The 21578-nt window shown below is 35.2% G+C and overlaps 1 protein-coding gene across 4 annotated transcripts in view; it reads right to left on the bottom strand.

Annotated features, from left to right (window-relative positions):
* MKLN1 (muskelin 1) overlaps positions 1 to 21578 on the bottom strand; it is a 341476-nt gene that overhangs the window by 28782 nt on the left and 291116 nt on the right. For all 4 annotated transcript variants that reach the window (XM_054564059.1, XM_054564060.1, XM_054564058.1 and 1 more), the window contains 3 exons: positions 3935 to 4082; positions 2891 to 3005; positions 1502 to 1641 (listed from right to left, as the gene is read on the bottom strand). In XM_054564059.1, coding sequence (XP_054420034.1) covers positions 1502 to 1641; positions 2891 to 3005; positions 3935 to 4082 — 403 coding nt within the window. The remainder of the gene's footprint in view (positions 1 to 1501; positions 1642 to 2890; positions 3006 to 3934; positions 4083 to 21578) is intronic.

Genomic DNA, 21578 nt, shown 5'->3' with positions numbered 1-21578 from the left:
AAGGTTCCTCAAGCTTAAATTTTGTTAATAAAACATAATTTGTCTCTTGCCATCTAGATATTGTGAAGATTTAGACCCTTTCTCCCGCAGATTCTACAGAAAATACATTAATCATTCACAGTAATGCCAAAGAAACAGAACTAGCTTCTATTATTATCTCTCAAGCATAACTTGTGAAGGCAAAGAAACAATGAGTAAATATATGATAAAGGGACAGTCTAATTTATACCCACACAGACTTTATGTATTTATATTCTATATAAAGTATATATAATAAACATATAAACACATGTGTATATACATATACACGTGTGTGACTGTGCGCGCGCGTATGTGTGTGTGCATTGTGCTGGTGGTGATGAAATGAAGAACTCTTGAAGTCAGCACACTTCGGATCAAGTCCTGCCTCTGTCACTTATTGTTGAATGACCTTAGGTGAAATATATAACCCATTTAAAAATGCCTTAATTTCTTCTTTTATAAAACAGTGATAATAACATAGGAATAAAACAGTGATAATAAAGTAATAGTAGTACTTTACTCCACTGTCTTGTGAGAATAACATACAAGATCTAGCACACAAATACTGCTCAAATAAATGGCAACTATTATCATCATTAAAGGTTGAACTTCCCCTTACATGATATAAATTTTTATCATCTAACACTATCAGTAACCAAAAGGACAAATACCCTTTTCTACATTTTTTTAGTAGTTTATCACCACTAAGGCTAAAAAGCAAAAATGACTAAGGAGACATACATGAAAATGTTTGATTATACACTTTTGCAATTAAATGGCAAAGGTAATTATGTGAAACTGTAATCGTATTTGAAGTTGCATTCTGAAACATCAAAATTATGATGATATTATGAATCAACTATATCATCACATTCACAAAATTATCAACAGGTCAGGCATATGACAATAATCTAGAACTGATGTAATTTTTGTGGTGGTTAGCCCTTGACTTACTTGATGGTAGGTTAATCAACTTCAGAGGACTTTGTTTTAAAAAGATTTATTTATTTATTTTTAGAGAGGGGAAGGGAGGGAGAAAGAGAGGGAGACTGACATCAGTGTGCGGTTGCTTCTTGTGTGCCCCGTACTAGGGACCTGGCCTGCAACCCAGGCATGTGCCCTGACTGGGAATTGAACCGGCAACCCTTTGTTTCACAGGCTGGCACTCAATCCACTGAGCCACACCAGCCAGGGCACCTCCAAAGAAACTTTTCCCATTATTTATCAGTTGAAAAATTTCTTTGTTCTTCTAGGTAAAAATTTTAGCATCAGTGTCTATCTTCATTTTGTATCTTCTTTTGAAAGAAGAAAGCAAAAATAAGGAGAATAATGGGACATTTTCAAAAGCCATGATCTTTACAGTGTTTACACTGTCATGTTACTAACTTTCCAAAGACCAAGTCACATCTTCAAAGCTTAAGTAATACTAAGAACAGCTTATAAATATAAATAAGAAGTTTTCAGTGAATTATTTTTATACCTGTGTTTTCTTATGAGGTACTTGCAATGCCTCAGTAAGTAATCTTTTGAAGGTCTACACAACTTCAGTGACCAGAAGTCATCTAATCTCATTTTTGGGGAGCAAGATTTTCCTGGATTCCCACCAAATAAGTAATGAACCTATAATAAACAAAACAAACCAGATTTTTTAAATAATGCATGCATACTTAAGAAACTAAGTCATAGTAAAATTTATTCATTTTGCTAGTACTGTGTAACAGGTAACCTCCTTAGCCTTACTCATATATATATATAAAAGTCAAAATATGGTTTATTGCATTTCCACCAAAGGCTTCTCTCGGTTTTTCTCGTTTCCATTTTACTTTAAATAAATGTGGGTACTCCCTTAAATTACATTTTATATTAAATAGGTTCTATTACCAGAATTACACTGACAGTAGAAAACATGGAACAAAAGCAATGATAGTGTGGAAACCTCAACTAAAATTGAAGTGAGGATAGATGATAGAAGCCAATTACCTACCACTGGGAGTCAATTACACTCATACTGGAGAAAATCAATTACAGACCCCATGAGAAGTGGGGTCTTTTCATTCCCAAACAAAAAAATGTAACTGCTTTACTACCCGAGCAGGAAGAAGAAAGATCTTCTTCTTGCCCAGCAACAAGCTCAGCCAACTGAAACTCTGTAGCTCAGCCAATGAGAATACGGCATCACCTGAATTCTTACTTTCCTCCATGAACTTTCATTTTTCTCTTTATGATGACTTCCTTGCCCCACTCCCATGGTATCTTTTACCTAAAGGTCTCAAATGATACAAAATTTAAATAATCACTGTGGCCTAAACAGAAAGAATACAGGTTCTGTCAGTAACTTACTATATAATCTGAGAAATAGTTCAAGAAACCATCTTGAATGCTAACTGACACTAAAAGTTCAGAATCCCGGACTATTTTCACAAGTTGGATGGAAAAGAATATGTTATTCATAGATAGGAAAAATAAAGATAAAAATATTTCTTACACAATGCAAACTTAAAATCAGGAAGTTATATATACCCTTTCATATCATGGGACAAGGCACTGAAAACTACATTTTTTACTTGAATATTCATATTGTAGAAACAACAGGCCATGGTAAAGTATCTGTTCTATGCAGCTACGAAGCAGCCACTGACCATTTTCAAAACAGGACAGTGCTGGGTATTATGGACTATACAAAAATGTTTATTCTCTTCAGGGATTTTAGGGAAAAATGATATTTCGTATCTGTTATATATTCTCTTAAATGTCTGCTGTATATTATAACTTTTTACTCAAATCCACTTAAAAATAATCAGAAACATATTTTAGGATTCTTTCAGATTGTAGGTCATGGAAAATTTACAGGTCAATGTAGTTAGGATACCTTGTGTAACTCATCATATACAAGCTGATGTGCAAATCTTGGACACGGTTCTTCCTCCTGAAGACTTTTAGTTGGATTATCCTTTGCAGCCTGATCATTTTTATAGACACAAGACCTGAAAGACATTGCTTTTAAGGCATGCTATCCTAGAAAATTAGCAGTACACATAATGTTAATACAATTATAGAGAACAAATTAATCACATGTCTAATTACCAACTAATTATAAATATGTTTACATAAACTCTTAAAGTTCTGGTCATTCTATAAAATAATATGATTTGTTAGAACTGAGTTTTGAAGTTCTTTTAATGTCCATTAAAACTTTGCTTAAGAACAACTTCCCCCATGTTATGAAACAAGACGTGTATGAAGGCTCAAACTGAAGGCTAAAAGAGCTAATACTCGATCTATTCACAATAAAAATTACAGTAGATTGTTTTCATTTTTACTGCAAATAAATGTTGTATTTAGAAAATAATAAATTCCTTAGTTGCTGAGCACGACCCTCCATTACTGAAAAGAAGTTCTCCGAAGTGTCTGTTTTATAGAATATTCACTTATGCAATAATCACAGAATGTTACACTGGTGTTTTCCCAAACTAGTATGTGTAGCAACAGTTCTGTGAGGTGCTCTGTGACAAATAGGTCCTGGTTTGAAAACACTACACAATAAGGTTCCTACCCCCACCCTGCTCTAGTCAAACTGTTTCATCTTATAAAAACCTAAGAATTGGGAACATTAAAAAAACATCGTTCTCAAGTTCACACATGTACTTAGTAGAAAAATCTAGACTAAAATACAATTTTCTTGGCTTCCAGACCAGGAACCATCTATAAATTGAACAACTCAAATGTAAAATCTACTCACTAAATGTCATTGTATATATACAGGTACTAATTTTGACTTTTTTCCTCCAACACTGGCACCTAAATATATACATCAAAATTAACACAAGCTTTCCAGTTCTTTCTTCTTCTGAATAAACCAACAACCTCCAGTAAATGTTATACTGGAATTGTAGCACAGGCAAGAACTCCTTACCAACTATTCCTCACTATGTCATAAATCCAGAATGAATTTCTGACATTCTCTTCCCTCTTTTCCTTGTCTTTGCTGAGTCCAGATAAGACATGTATTTCATTCAGTTCTGGATCAATGGTTGCTCTCTGTGTGAATCCTGTCATGGGAACTATAAAATGAAGAAAAAAAATAAAATGACAATATTCATATTAAATAACAGATAAGTGCTACTCTGTTAAAGATTTATACATCCTTACCCTGCTCTGTAGTAGGGCAGGGCCATGGCATTTATTTTCCAACACACTACATAACTTTTATAGTAAACAATAAACAATGGTTTACTATTTTCTCCCCATTCTAGACTATTAGTTCTACAAGGGCTAAGGTTGTTTGGTTCACTATTTTTTTCCTAGTGCCTAAAATAGGGCCTGGCATGTAATAGTCATCAACTATTTGTTGACAGAATAAATAAATGATAACTACCAGACTGGAGCTAGAAAGAGGAAAGAGGTAGAAGGAAGTATGCAATGTAATCATTCCAACTGAGGAAAAGAGCAACACTTTAACTGATTTATTGTCTGGGTCAGCTCTACTTTAATAGTAGAGATAAAAATATTTAAGTCTTAACTTGGAAAAACAAAATTTGACAAAACCTAAACGGATTTGTTTAACATGGTCAGAGTCACTTAAAATACAAAGTCTGGCACAAATAATGCTCCTTTTTTAAATTACAAAATCATAAGCATGTAATTCTGTAGCATAACAATATGACACTCAAGCACCCCATATGACATTTCAGGTGAAATATTTAAATTAAAACTATAAATTATTACATTTATTACCCTACCCATCACACTCAAGCAGGCATTACTTCTGCTAGACCCTGTATTTGTTCAACAGGTACAATGAAATAACTTAATTTCCAAGAAAAAAAATAAAACATTTTGGTGCATAATATGCCCCAAATATGTTTTCCTGAGTGGATCAAACTCCTCAGAGTTAATTTTTTTTTTAAATGAAGAAACCCATTAAATGAATGATGATCATCATTCATTACCCAGAAATCTGTAAAACGTTTATATGGCAAATTCAAATTGTTCTCATCATTGTCATTTGGAAATACTAGTTGAAAAATAATTTTATGGTTTGTAACATAACTGCCATGTGTTTAAAACAACGTCTGTTTCAACAATACATTTCTTATAGGTGAACAGTGATCACATTCTCAAAAAGCTAAACAAACATCAAACTAAAGAAAAATATTTCAATCAATCCAGAATACTATGGTAGGAGATGGTAGCCATACTGATCTTCATTTGTCTTTATCTACTTTAGTAAGACCAAATAATTCTGTATTTATTTTTTCCTAATTTACCTTAAATTCATGTGCCCTTTTACATTCCTATTCTATAAATTTCTTTGAGATATCTTAGAGACTATCGACATTCGTATAATAGTAAATATATTTAAAAATTACACACACAAAACCACAATATACAATTTGTATGCATCCATACACAAATATACATATTTATACATATCCATACATAGATTTAATCTTAACAATAACCTCAACCTTTGTGCCATATTCCTTAGCGGTTATATAAAGTCTGGCATTTTCTTAGTAAGACGTGGTAAATTTTCAAAAGTACCAAAATTCTGACCTCTATTCCTAACATATCCTTGGAAAAAAGATAAAATTGTAAAGAAATATAATCATTACTTATTAGTGGTGGAAGTGGAGGACTTAACTGCCTAAATCTACTGCACTTAAATTTCTTTGCCTCATTTTGACTAAGTCTTTGAATTAAGAATTCTATAGCATGGGTTGGCAAACTATGGCTTGATCTGGCCTGCCCAGGGTCACAAGAGGCCTTTACCCATTCATTTACATTTTGTCTCTGGCTGTTTTCATCCTATAATAGCAAGGTTGAGTAGTTGCAACAGAATGCTTATGGCCTGCAAAACTGAAAATATTTACATATGGTTCTTCAAAGAAACAGTTTTTTGACCCCTGTTCTATAATCTTTTAAAATGTAAATATCAGAGATTATGACATATAAACTAATGCAACAAACTGCTTACCTTAAATAAAGACCTACTGAGGAAGTGGAAATTTTTACATGGAATGAAAATCAGTAGAGAAAAAAAAAATTGAATTCTATAAAGCGGAAGGTGGAGTCATCCAAGAGAGGGAATTAAAGTATTGGGCTGAGGAAGACATTTAAGGATGTGAAAGATTGTAAGATCAAGTTGTATGTTTCCTTTCCCATGTTGCCTTGAAGCATCTTAGTAGCAGAAGAGAAAAATGAAAAGGTTTGCTTCTCAAAAAGAGAAGCAGTGGACAGGTTTACCATATTCAGGGATGTAAGACTACCGTTTACAGACATAGTTCACATACCATGAAATTAACCCACTTACAATGTATAGCTTGGTGATTTTCAGTATATCCAACAGAAAACTGTCATCACAATCTAATTTTAGAACATTTTCATTACTCCCGTAAGAAATCCTGTACCCATTAGCAGTCACTCCCCTTTCTCCTTCACATCTCCTCATAGAGCACCTGTATCATTTGACATGTCCGACAAGTTAAGAACATTCTAATTTCTCCACATCCTCAACAACCTTTGTTACTGTCCATCTTTTAAAATACTACAGCCATCCTAGGGAGTATAAAGTGATATCTTTTTTTAAAAAAAAGTTTATTTATTTATCTTTAGAGAAAGCGGAAGGGAGGGAGGGAGAAAGGAAGAGGAACATCAATGTGTGGTTGCCCCTCACGCATCCCCTACTGGGGACCTGGCCCATAACCCAGGCATGTGCCTTGACTGGGAATTGAACCAGTGACCTTCTAGTTCACAGCCCATCATTCAGTCCACTGAACCATACCACCCAGGGCTATGAAGTGGTACATTACAGTACTTTTGATTTGCATTTGAATGACTAATGATGTTAAATACTTTTTCATGTCATTATCAGTCATTTATAGCTCCCTTGAAGAAATGTCTATTCAGTCCTGGCTGGTGTCACTCAGTGGATTGAGTGCCCCAGCCTGAGAATCAAAGGGTTACTGGTTTAATCTCCAGTCTGGGCATATTCCTGGGTTACAGGCCAGATCCCCAGTACGGGGCACGTGAGAGGCAATCACACATTGATGTTCCTCTCCCTCTTTCTCCCTTCTCCCTCTCTGAAAATAAATAAATAAAATCTTTAAAAAATAAAAAAAGAAATGTTATTCAAATCCTTTGCCCATTTTAAAATTGGGCTATTTGTTTTTTTATTACTGAGTTTTAAGAGTTCTTTACATACTCTGGATACACATCCCTTATCAGATTTCTAATTAGCAAATCCTCCCCCCCCTATTTTATGGATTATCTTTACACTTTCTTCTTGGTATCCTTTGAAGCACAAATGTTTCTCATTTTGATAAAATACAATTTATCTTTCTTTTTCTTTTGTCACTGTGCTCTAGTATTGATTTTGTGCTAGCCAGAGTTACAGTGACATAGTAACTCATCATAACGTGCTAAGTGCCTAAACCAAGACATTGTTCTTCAAAGCAAAAAATGAAAAACTGCAGCCAAGTGAAGATATTAAACCACTGGGTTCAGTATTGGTTTCACATTATAAAGTTATTTCATGTCAATAAATCTTTCATCTTTACAAATGGTAATAAAATTCTATAGGGTGTAAAAGAAATAACTATCTTGAGAGAATGCTTTCTTTTTAATAGCATTAGCACCAGAACTCTTAAAATATTTTTATTACATTATCCATATTTATAAAGTAATTTCCATCTTAAGAACATCTGTTTGGGGTTACTTTCCTATAATACAAAAATCAGATCTGTGTGTTTAATAGGTTTTTGAAGGCTAGCTTGCGAATTTAAATACCAATTCGTATTGGAAACAAAAGGGAATAAAAGTAGAATATCTTGTTTTAGTCTAGACTTTCCCAATTAACTATGGGTGAGTTCACTAAGAAACTTTTTGGATCTCAGTTTTCTCATTTAAAAATTGAAAACAGAGCTACACAAAGTATTGCATCTCTTCAAAGTTGAAATTTCTGTTGTTAAGGTAAGACTCGGAAGGGTGAGAACAGTGATAGGATGAAAATTTGAATAATATTAAACTGGTATTAATGTGCAACATGAATAGGCAAAGTGAGAGACTTGAGATACAGAGATCAATAAGAAGGCTGGTATTAAAATGGAGTGAAAATAAGGTAGTAAAAAAATATCAATAAAGAATCATTGTATCCACATAATATCATGAGCACAAAAAGGGTTGATATTGTAAGTATGAAAAATCCCTGAACTGACATAACAGAGACAAAGCCTGGAGCAGAAACCTGTGGAAAAAGAAGAGTAAAAATGCTTTGCTGAATTTTTTTTGGAGATACCCAAATATTTTATTCTAAGAATACACAAAGGCGAAATCTCTGAAAGGCAAAATTTCTATTAATCCTTACATCTGAAGAACCTACAGTTCTGCAATGAAATATTATTTTCATTGCATACTACAGACAGTGAAAAATGTTTATGTACCAAATGTTTTCATGTGGATAGAAAAAATATGAAAGCACACACACCAAACTATGAATAGTAGCTGGGGAGGAGGAAGGTTAGGATCTTTTACTTCTTACTATATAAAATGAATTTTTCTAATATATATTGCTTTTATAGTTACAAGAAGGAAAATAACCTCCAAAACAAAATACAGAAAAAAATATATCTTGATGGAAAGGTTGGAAGCTTTTAATAGTAAGTGAATAATTTTCATACATCCTTCCAAATTTCTCATGAATAAAAATTACATTAATATTTGGAATACTGTTATTCAGATAGAAAAGGAAATTCAGGTTTCAAAGGACAGTTTTACTGGCACACACGAAAAAATGTCTTTAAACCATTTTGCTGGCGTGAGTTACTAGGTATTACTTTATAATAGTTAAGGACATGCTGATGCCCTATAAACATCAGCATGAATTCAAACTTACACTGAATTATCTATGTTAATGGTCTTTTACCTAAGTTTTACAAATTGCATTTAATCTTAATACTTCCATTCCATTCCATTCCACATACAGTAACAATTCAAAAAAATTTCAATAGAAAAATCCAACGAAAATAAAGTTTTCCATATCTACCTTCAAAAGCAGTCTAGGTTTTGATAAGAAACTTTTAAAAGCGTCCATTTACGTAATATTCTAAATCTAATTTTGGACACCTCCTTTTTAAACTGAAGGGAAAAAAAAATCTATTGTTTATTTTAAAAAATTTTACATATTCTTATTGAATAAAATTAAAATGTAAAAATTATATGTATATGTAGGAGTGTATATATACATAAACACACACTTATAAAAGAATAGTCTAGCACTGGTTAGCATTTTAGATTCTTAAATTTTACTACCAACTGAAGCTGCTTATGAAATCAAATTGAGCCTTTTGGATTCAAATAGCAAACCAAGCACTAACTGTATTACTCTCTTTGCCATCATCCCACTAAATTCGCAGAAAAGATATTCTAGAGAAAGAGAGAAAGAGAGAGAGAGAGAGAAAAGAAAAATAGCACTAGAAAAGAACTGAAAGCATGTCATCAAGAGGTAAGAAATTCTGAGGAATCTTCAAAGACAGAGAAATCACAGCCAAGAGAGAGAGAGCCCAACTCACCAGAGATAAAGATGGAAAACTTCCAAAATAAGTCATCAAATACAAAAAGCAGGAGTAGACCATGAAGAGGACTCCTGTGGAGAGCTTCTAATAAGGACAAAGGGGCCTGAATAAGAATGAGAGCAGAACTTAAAGTAACTTTTAATCTTCACAACAACATTAAGGGGGAGGACACAGGGGAGCTTTGCTTTGAGGCCAGCCTTTTCTCAGTTTATGCATTCTCTAAGAGAGCCTGGCGGCTAAGATGTACCACCAAATTATACAAAACCCTTGCTAAGTGTCTTATTTAAAGGGGAGGCCTACTGTAAAAATAGATCTATACAATGCAATGGAAACCACTGTCAATTATCTTTCTTAACTGATGTAGCTTTTTGTTCATAAATTTTAATGTTTAGACATGAGAACTAAATCAACAGTGTAAAGATTGGGACCTAGATGAACAAACAGAACATAAGATAATAAATCACAGAGAGGAACAGAATTTAGAAAAAAATAAACTCATTATCCTTGTAGAGAGTAAAGAGAATATTACATTCATAAAACAAGAGCAAGTTTCCATAAAAAGGAGCAGAGAATATGAAAAGATATTAAGAAATAAAACCTGACAGAGAGAAATCAAATGACAGAATGAAAACAAAATGGACATAGTTAAAAACAGTCAGTGGTCTTAAGATAAAACTGATAAATTATCAGAATTAAATAGCAAAAAGATATAGAAATTATGATAACGAAGTTAAGGGACACAGAAGACAAGACATTGAAGTGAAAAATCTGTCCGAAAAGAACATGAGGAGAGGTGAAATAAAAGGAGGAAAAAACAAAGAAAACGTCCCTAAATGGAAATAAGTGGGTGTTATGTTTGAAAGAGCCCTGGGTTCTAAGCTTCTACAGAGAGGAAAAGCAGATTCCATACAGAGGAATACAGATGAAACTAACAACGAATGCTAGAGTACAATGAAGTAGTAACTTTAAAATTCTGAGGAATATAAAAAGATATGGAACTTAAATTCTATTTCCAGTTAAACTAGCAAATTCAACAATGAGGCAAAATAAGTAATTTTTGGACAAGGAGAAATACTAAAGTTCATATCAATGACTACATAAGAAAAAATTCTTTGAGAAGCTTTTCAACAAAACAAACAAACAAATAAAAAGAATCCAAGACAAAGAATGACATGGAATATAAAACAGTGGCAGTGATACATGGCACGGGAAAAGAAAAGCTTGAAAGAAAGAAAAGATCTATTAGACCTTGAGCCTTGTATAAAACCTTTTGGAATGAAAAAGTTTTAATAATATAGAGTATTTTCTTCCCTGTAAATCCAATCACAATACCTGAATTTATATGGTGCCCCATTCCCCCTTCCCCCACTGTTTTTATTGCTTAGGATTTTGGTCCTTGTGTTTTTCTCCAGGCAACAAATTTTCTCAAGATAATTTCGTCACCATTTATCACATATTTCTAACATCTAGATTTCTCACCAAGACTTGCTTCCAAATAGCTTTCCAATGTGGGTTTTCATATGGCAAACTTTCTTAGGCAAATTTCTGAGAATATTTTATTTTACTCTCACAGTTGAATGTTAGGGGGATATTAATTTCTTGGTTCAGAGTCATTTCCACTGAGTACCTTTTAACTTAACTTATTTCTTCCATTCACTATTGCTATTGATCTGTCTGATATTTTATCTTGTTTCCTTGCAAGTCATCTATCTGCTTTTTCTCTGAAATCTTTCAAGTTTCCCTTTGTCTTTGACATCCTTTCTTTTTCTTTTTTTTTAATTTACTTTTAGAGGGGAAGGGAGGGAGAAACAGAGGGAGAAAAAAACATCAATGTGTGGTTGCCTCTCACGCACCCCTTACTGAGTACCTCACCAGCAACCCAGGCATGTGCCCTGACTGGGAACCAAACCCGTGATCCCTCAGTTTGCAGGTCGGCGCTCAATCCACTGAGCCACACTAGCCAGGGCTGTCTTTGGTATTAATTTTACCTTAGTATGTGTAGGTATGTGTTTCCCCATATTTTTCCTGTTTGGCACACTACAATCACTTTCACCAGTCTGAGCACTTCCATTTTTCTTGAATTCTAGTAAAGTTTTTCCATTATTTCCTCAGTCATTTCATCTTCTTAAATTTTAATTTTTCTCTCCTTCAGATGTTCATCCTTATGCAACTCTTCTCTATACCTTTTGGTTTTTAAAAACAATCTCTATCTCTTTACCTTTTTCCTTTTCTGTTTCTTCTCGGAAGAATGTTCATTCTAACCTTCCAACTAATTAATTCATATCTGTTCTATTTATAAGATTTGTTACATTCTTCACTTAAATATATTTTTCATATCTAATATTTCCATTTGGTTGTTTTTATGATATTTAGATCTTACTGATACTACTAATGTGTTCCCTTACATCTTTAACTGTATTGATCATGTTTGTTTTAAATTCTTGGTTCATCTACCATAATAGATCATATATGTTGTCTTACTGATTTCTTTTGAGATAGTTGTACTCCTCAACTGTCCAGTTACATTGGTCTGTGAGGTAATGTTTTTCAGTGTATTAGCTATTTTTTCTGTTAAGAAAAAACATATTGGAAAGATCAAAGGCCAGGCCTCAACTAGTATCAGCACCAGTAAGTTTAAGAAAAATGGAGGGAGAGTCATAGGGTAGTGAATCCTAGGCATTAAGAACAAGCTGATCACTTCCATTTACTATCACCACCCCCCTGCAATGCAAGAGTTTCATATCCTTAAACCCTTGGGGGAAGTATAAGGCAGTCTCCCTAGACTGGAAGGGTGAGGGAGGAAGAATGAATTACAAAGAGTGGATGATCATGAGGCATGATAGTTAAGTACGAAAATTCCTTGGCAAGTGGAATGGAGAAACTGAGACAGATAGTTAAACGGCCAAGCAATTTACAGCCAGATAATAAATTTCAATGTTCTTATCTTCCCTAACCAAGGACACTTAGGAGCCAATGGTTTACACATTCTACACCATGCCAGGGCAGACCTGCCTTAGTCTGGCCCCTATTCAGTGACATTCTTTGCAGGTGAAACTGACCAGAGAATGATCCTGATGACTCTACAGACTAACTGTGATGCATCAGTGTATCACAGGACTCAACAAGAAAACTGATAAATATTCTATTGAGATCCTCCCCTGAGATCTCCCCTAAAATTCCTGCCTTTAGAAAACAGAGGAAAATCCTTAAGACAGAAGACCCAGTGCACGCTCTTTCTGGGCAACAAACAAATCTTCCCTCCAACCTATTTTACAATTCTTCCAGGAAATTATAATAATACTCCTTCAACTCTATTTTTTCTTTAGTAGCTTTCCCCTTTCCTCCTTTCCTAAGGCATATATCTCTGCTTTTTTTTTTTTCTCTCCTAAGTTCTAACAGTTCTCAGGAGACTTGAAACCAGAAGAGCTTTGGGCAGGGGCAGCTCATCCCAGGCTAATCCCTTGACCTGTCTCCAAGGGCCTTCCTTTTGCCTCTGTAACTTCTTCTGACTATAACTTTCTAGAGGGCCAAGGCAGCCCTGCTTGGGTCTAACTTCCACACATTTCCAAAGGGCCAAGGCAGCTCCACCGAGGCTAACTCCTGTTGTTATGACCCTGCCTCTTCTACCTTAAGCCTGTCCTTTGTTTCACTGTCCCCAGCTTTAAAAAACATACTCTCAAAATCACCTGAACTCATGTAGTGAAATCTTCCCTGCATGATGTCAAGAACCCATTAATTCTAGGCCATGCTGTGGCAGACCCAACTCAGTCTTGGTCCCTTTCTGGTGACAGTCAGTCCACATCTATTTTCATTTCTTAGCTCCAGGAAAGCTTGTGTACTGTCACAAAGCTTTTTTTGGTTCTGGTACTAGTGGTGGTGGGTTACTGCTGCTAGTTTCCACAGTGAAGGAACAAGAACTGACTTAAGCTAATTTAGGGGAGAGCAAGCCTTCTGTCTTATTTAAAGAATTCCTGAAAGCCAATTGTCTCTCATTTTTCCAGGGTTGATTTTGGGAAAATTAATCAGCAGACTGTGTTAGTTTACTACTTTGGCAGAAATATTTTTCATTTTATAGCACTTTATACTGTTTGATTCTACTTAATTATGCATATTGTATTACTCCTATAATAACTTTATACAAATAAACATTCGTTGGCTCTAGCCAGGTGGCTCAGCTGGTTGGAGCACTGTCCCATCCATCAAAAGACTGCGGGTTCGATCTCCAGTTAGGGTACACACCTATGTTGCGGGTTCGATCTCCAGTTGGGGTGCTTACGGGAGGCAACTAATCGATGCCTCCCCGCCCTTCCTGCTGCTCTAAAATCAGTAAACATATCCTTAGGTGAGGATTAAAATAACAATGGTTGAACAAAAATGGTATTATCAAAACCTAAAAAGACCTAAAGATTAAAACCAAGAAAGAAGCTTTTATTCTTACATGTTGTAAGTACTAATACATCTTCAGTATTAATTTACTTTCTGAGAAAGGCAGCTATCTTTTCAATTTAATAGTTTCTGATGGGTAGTAGCAAGGGGAGGGCAAAAGGATAGGAAATTTACAACATATAATATTGTAAAAGCTTTTAGATTCAACTGCCAAAAAGCTTGACTGAATGCCAGGAATCTTAACCAGTCTTTATGAAATGACTCACAAGGAAAAATTAATTAAACAGATCAGTAAACAAGATCATATGTTAACCATGAACACACTCTGAAAGGACACTTGTCTCAGAAAACAAAGACTAGAAATTATACAACAAACAACTCTTACTGCCAACCTATTTTACAATTCTTCCAGGACATTATAATAATACTTCTTCAACTCTCCTATTTTTTCTTTAGTAGCTTTAAAACTTGAAATAGGACAGCTAAGAGGGAAACCAAATTACATATTTTATCTGACAGGTCTAAGTCACATTTTTTAAAATTCTTTTTCTTTGGTTTACCCAATAGGGGGAGATTTATCAGAATTTGTAACATAAGGAAACCCTATGAGAAGGATAAAAAGATAACAGAAATATTTTTGATGTCACCTTAATTCCCAAGGAAGATACTTTATTGTATTAATTCACGAATTAATCTGAACTCTATTTTTGTTTCATGATCTAAAGTACATATTTATTATTAGCTAGTTAAGACACATAAAAAAATTGGAACTACCAGAAATATTAGATTTAATAAAAACAGCTTTCTAAAAATTCTGTATTTGTTAGGATATTTTTAGCTTCAACGAAAAGAAAACCAGAATAACAGTGAATTAATTAGCTCATATAACAAAATTTTCCAAGTAGACAGTTCCAGAATTATTTTAACAATTCAATCAAATCACGATGTTAGGTTAATATTGCTAAAATTCTCTAGGCCTTCTTCTCATTTTTGAAAATTGCCAGTAATACCTTTAAGCATCACTTCCTTAGGGAAGATATTTTTCTCAAATGTCTTCCAGGAGATTTTCCTTATGTCTCATTGGCCAGAACTGTGTCACATGGGAGGTAGGGAAAGTGAAATAATCTGGCAAAGAAGCAATGAATGCCTGAGACTACGTAATCAAGATTCACACCCTGGGCAACTTGCCATTAAACAAATCATGACTTGGTTAAGAAGAAAGGCCAATGGCGACTTTCAGCCAAGGTGGAAGTGTAGGTAGATACACTTGCACAACCAGAAAAGAAAGGTAGCAACCAAAAGAAGGGTACCACCAGAAGAAGGGTAGCAACCAATCTAAAAACAAAAACAATGAGAACTGCCAGAAAATCAAACTGTATGGAAGTCTAACAACCAAGGAGTTAAAGAAGAAACATTCATCCAGGCTGGCAGCAGGGACAGAGACAGGCAGCCTGGGCGATGAGGATGCCTGGTGAAGTGGCAGCTGGCATACCAGGTGGTCCCACATTCACATGCAGATAAAAAGGCAGATGAACAACTGGGGAGCAAGAAATCCCAGCCCAGGAGAAACTGCACAACCCAGAGTTCCAGCGCTGGGATATAAAGCCTCATAACCTCTGGCTGTAAAACCCTGCGGCAGTTGTGGCGTGAAAAACTGCCAGTCTCTCAGGAGAGCCCCACTGAGGGGCCCATGGGGTCCTAGAATGTACACAAGCCCACTCATTTGGGAATCAGCACAAAGGCAACACCAGGAAGGGCATCATTCATTTCCAGAAAGAAGGAGAAGCAACTGAAAGTGGGGCGAGATATGAACAAGCGGTACTGTTCTCTTCCTGACCTGTCCCCAACATATAGCACCAAAACCCAGCAAAGCAGTTGCCCTACTCTGGCGAATACCTAGTGCTCTGCCCCTTACAACACATTTGCCAACAAATTGAGGATACAAAGAAATATGGCCCAAAAGAACCCTAGATGGTGTGGCTCAGTAGATTGAGCACTGGCCTTCGAACCAGGGGGTTGCCAGTTCGATTCCCAGTCAGGGCACATGCCTGGGTTGCAGGCCAGGTCCCCAGTGGTAGGGAGTGTGCGAGGTGCAGCCACACACTGATGTTTCTCTCCCTCTCTTTCTCCCTCCTTTCCCCTCTCTCTAAAAATAAAAAAAAGAGAAAGAAATATGGTCCAAATGAAAGAACAGATCAAAACTCCAGAGAAAGAACTAAGAGACAAGGAGGGAGGCAACCTACCAGATGCACAATTCAAAACACTGATAATCAGGATGCTCAGAGAAATAATCGAGTTTGGCCAGAAAATAAAGGAAGAAGTGAAGGCGATACAATGTGAAATAAAGACAAATATACAAGGAACCAACACTGAAGGGAAGGAAGCCAGGATTCAAATCAAGTATTTGGAACAAAAGGAAGAAATAAACATCTACCTGGAACAGAAAGAAGAAACAAGAATTAAAAAAAAAAAAAAAAAAATGAGGAGAGGTTTAGGAACCTCTGGGAAAACTTTAAACGTGCAAACATCCAGATCATAAGGGTGCCAGAGGGAGAGGAGTAACAGCAAGAAATTAAAGACTTATTTGAAAAAATGGAAGAAAACTTCCCCAATGGGGCAAAGGAAATAGACATACAAGTCCAGGAAGCTCAGAGAGTCCCAAACAAGTCGAACCTAAAGAGGGCCACACCAAGACACATCATAATTAAAATGCCAAAGGTCAAAGATAAAGACAGAATCTTAAAAGCAGCAAAAGAAAAGAAGAGAGTTACCTACAGAGGAGTTCCCCTAAGACTATCAGCTGATTTCTCAAAAGAAACCTTTCAGGTAAGAAGGGACTGGCAAGAAATATTTAAAGTCATGAAAAGCAAGGACCTACATCTAAGATTACTCTATCCAGCAAAGCGATCATTTAGAATGGAGAGGCAGACGAAATGCTTCCCAAATATGGTAAAGTTAAAGGAGTTCACCATCACCAAGCCCGTACTATATGAAATGTTAAAGGGACTTATCTAAGAAAAAGAAGATCAAAACTATGAACAGTAAAATGACAATAGTCACAACTATCAACAACTGAACCTAACAAAAAAAAAACAAACTAAGCAAACAAGTAGAACAGGAACAGAATCACAGAAATGGAGATCACATGGAGGGGTTATTAACAGGGAGAGGGAAGGGGAAGAATGGGGAAAAAGGTACAGGGAATAAGAAGCATAATTGGTAGGCACAAAATAGACAGGGGGAGGTTAAGAACAGTATAGGAAATGGAGAAGCCAAAGAATTTGTATATATAGCCCATGGACATGAACTAAGGGGAGGAATACTGGAGGGAATGGGGGTACCAGGTGGATGGGGGCCAAGGGGGAAAAAAATGGGACAACTGTAATAGCATAATCAATAAAACATACTGAAGAAAAAGAAGAAAGGCCAACTGCAACCAACAGCGCCTGCCACATTCTTACCTTCCAAATTTGGGACACTTGAAATGTGAAGTGAGATCCTATTAAGCTCCAGTAATAACTCTAGTTTGAAACTTCTATTATTTTCCCTGAACTTGGGTTTCTACCACTCATTACTTATATCTTATAAAGTTCCAACTAACTTTTGACATTCAGCAATACAGTACTTATTGATCTATTCTGTATTATGCTACAAAGAATTCAACTCATTGAATAGATTAACCATAATTTATTTAACTGGTTATCAACTAGTAGACAATGAGTTTTTCCAGAATTTTTGCTGTAATACTGCAAAAAATATCTCTGTGTAACTTAACTTATTTTTATGCATCTGTTCAAGGATATGAGTATGAAAAGTACCCGGGGAAAAAATGCTTGGTCAAAGAGTAGAGACCTATGCATTTTATTTTATTTTTTAAAGAGTCTGTTTGTTTGTTTTTAGGGAAAGGGTAAGGGAGAGAAAGAAACATCGATGTGCAAGAGACAGCTCGATCGGTTGCCTTTCACATGCCCCCAACTGGGGACCCGGCTCACAACCCAGGCACGTGCCTTGACTAGTAATTGAACGGGCAACCATTTGGTTCACAGGCCAGCACTTAGTCCACTGAGCCATACCAGTCAGGGCTAGGAGGTATTTGATATTTGAATAGATACTAACATTCAGTGAGTGATCTTTTAATTTACAGTTTAAAAATTATGAATGAAGCTGAGCATGTTTACATAAGTAAATTTATTAGCTATTTAAATTATTTTTTCTTTGAACTATATATTCATGTATTTGCCATTGTTTTTGAAGAGAATTATTCCTTTATTGGTTTATAAGTGCTCTGTTTATAGTAGGATATTAACCTTTGTTTTCATTGCTAGTGTGTCATTTATTATTTAACATGTATTTTTCAATATAATTTTTTAATTTTCAAAAACTGAAATTTAATCACTTTTTTTTATAAGTTTGGGGTTTTGTGTCATGTTTGGAAAGGTCTTCTCCCATCCTAAATTATTAAAGACAATTAGACTTATAATTTTATTTCTTAAGCATAAAATTTGAGTCTATCTAGGATGTTTTGTGATATATAAACATCAAAAACCCAGATTTTATTTTATTTTTTTACCAATTCTAAGTGACATCTTAACGTCATTTATTGCATAATCCACTTTTTTTCTCTAAGCAGTAATACCACATTATCATATACTAAATTCTCATATGTGTTTGGGGATATTTTTATACTACCTGTTCTATTCCATTCCATTGATTTATATGCAACTATAGCTTTACAAACATAAATTCTAGTGTGAAACTACTTTTATTACCTTTCATTTTCAAAAGTGTCTTAGGTGTTCTTGCATGTTTGATGTCTGTTTTAAGGTGAATTTTAATTCACATTTACTATCGAATGAGAAATATGATGAGCTTGTAACTAGGAAAAACACTCCTGGGGAGAACTAAAGGGGGAAATTATGGAAAGTTATTATTTCCAATAATGTTGAGAAGAAAAAAGCACAAAATCCAGTTTTATCAGAACAATGGCATACCAAATAAAAAAGATGCTAAATCGAAAGCAATGAAGCCAAGTTACATTGAAAATAAGCACTACCATTTCCTAACTCAGTTAACTACTCTATGTTAATGACAGCAAATTAGCCTCATAATCTTCTCTGTACTGATGATTGGCCTTATTTAGTTAATTGGTAAAAGTCTACAAGGGTCAAAAACATTAAAACTTTATATGTTTAAAAAAACACAACGTCAATAAGCACAATAAAAGCACAATCCTAGGGTTAAAATGAAAAATCAGTAACATTTAGCTTTTCAGGTTCATGAAAATGTTTACAGATAAATCCGATCTTGCAGACATTAACTAACATAGCACTCATGTGTTAGTTTCATAGTCGGATAACAGCAGAAGGAAATGAAATATGACTGTCAAAAGTTTGGATCTAGAGGAGGTCTTAAAATCAACTGGTCCAATCTCCTCATTTTCAGATGAATCATTGAGTCCAGAGAAGTTACAAAATTTTGCCAAAGTTGCATAGGGATGAGTGGCAGACCCAGATGAAGAGACCAAGCCTTTTGATTCTCAGTTCACTATTCTTTCAATTATATCAATCTGCCACTATGGTTAGAAAAGACTGGAATAAACAGTGGCAGATGTAGGAAAATAAAGTCAGCCGAATTCAGGGAACAAAACAAGTAAACACATAACTGCTATAGAACAGGGATTACATTGTCAGAGCTCCATAACACCAATGCTTGACTTAGCATCTGGCAAATGATGAAGATATTTGTTACCTTGAATTTAATACAGATATGATAAAGTAATCCTATTATAATAGACTGAGTTTCTACAGCAAACCATAAAGCTCTGGTGGTATGACAGACTATCTTCTAAACATAATTTTCAATTAGTTTTAAATACAGAGCTTACATATGGAGAGTCTGCTAAACCCCTTGTGTTCACAGACTTATGCCAAAAGTTATTAAGAAATAAATGCAAATTTTAGATATGCTGAATTTTGATGTTAATTATGTATGTGTTAGACACAATACTAATAAATCCCTTCTTTCTAAGCAGCTGCCAATACACTCATTTAAATTATAATTTTCTTCTGATGGGAGCATACAATTGCTATACTCTGGTTAAAAAGCAAGAGTTGAGTTTTCTTCAGATCTTGAGATAACTGATTTAAATAATTATAAAGAACGACTATTTAACATTTTAGAGTATCTGACAAAATAAAAACTAACAAGCAGCAGCAATTTTAGAATTAGATATATATCCTCTTTAATTGGTGATCTCAATAGTTCAAACAAATTTATTCTATGATTGCAAACAATTCAGTTTGAAACTCATATCATAAATGCAGTTATTTTAATCAAATAACCCACATCACTAAATCATAAATAAACAGTAATTATATGTTAAGTCCATCTCAAATTACAGTAATCAACTATACTAAAAAAGCTTTAGGAGAACAGCTAATAAATAGAATGTTTAAACAGAATGTTTATAAAGCATCGCATAATGGAATGAAATTGGTGTTTCTAAGAATATTAAATACTGTGAAAATTTAAATAGTATCCTGCCTTGTCCTTAGAAGGACTTTTAATGGCCTACAAAATAAGATAAAATTAAATTTAAATGGACTTAAAAAATTTTTTTTAAACAAAAGTGGATTTAAAAAAAAAAGACTATTTATTTATTTTTAGACAGAGGGGAGAGACAGAGAAAGAGAGGGAGAAAAAAGTCAATGTATGTTTGCCTCTCGGGCTCCCCCTACTGGGGGATCGCCTGCAACCCACGCATGTACCCTGACTGGGAATCGAACCGGCGACCCTTTGGATCGCAGGCTGGCGCTCAATGCACCAGCCAGGGTTTAAATGGACTTTTAAAAATCAGGTAAAAGTAATTCTATGGAAAGACAATACATTACACCAGTGATTTTCAACTTTAGTGCCATTAAGAATCTTTAAAACAGGTTCCAGGCAAGATGGAGACATAGATAGAAACGTTTCATTTCCTCACACAACCAAAAGAAGGATAACAACCAATTTAAAAACCATAAACAACCAGAACCTCCAGAAAATCAAACTGCATGGAACTCAGACAACCAAGGAATTAAAGAAACATTCATCCAGACCAGTAATAGGAGCGGAGACTGGCAGCTGGGCGGAGAGAACCCAAGGCAAGGTGGCAGTCCATGCGAGAGGAGGGGGCTGGCTGACTGGGAAACTAAACACTCAAAACTCCTGTAAAATTTTGTGGGAGTTGGGAAGGCAGGAGAAACTCCAAGTCTCACAGGAGAGTTCGCTGGAAAGGCCCACAGGATCCGACAATGTACACAAACCCACCCACCCAGGAATCAGCACCTAAAAGGGAACAACCGCTTGTGGGAAGCAAGGAAAGTGACAGAAAGTGGGGCCAGAGTGGAGCGAGCAAGCAGCATTGTTCCTCCTCTGTGGGGGTGTTCCTCCCCCACAGAGAGCACCACGAAGCAGCACAGAGGGTTGCCCTGCCCTGGCGAATACCTAAGGCTCCGTCCCTTAGTACGTAACAGGTGCATCCAGACAAAGAAAGATGGCCCAAATGAAAGAGAAGATCAAAACTCCAGAAAGAAGAACTAAGAGACAAGGAGAGGGACA

Source organism: Pteronotus mesoamericanus, unplaced genomic scaffold (genome assembly GCF_021234165.1).
Source record: "Pteronotus mesoamericanus isolate MK-2021 breed Mesoamerican mustached bat unplaced genomic scaffold, CSHL_Meso_final scaffold_85, whole genome shotgun sequence".
Classification (NCBI taxonomy): domain Eukaryota; kingdom Metazoa; phylum Chordata; class Mammalia; order Chiroptera; family Mormoopidae; genus Pteronotus; species Pteronotus mesoamericanus.
Note: the sequence above shows the minus strand (reverse complement) of the source record. Positions and strands in the feature narration are given on the sequence as shown.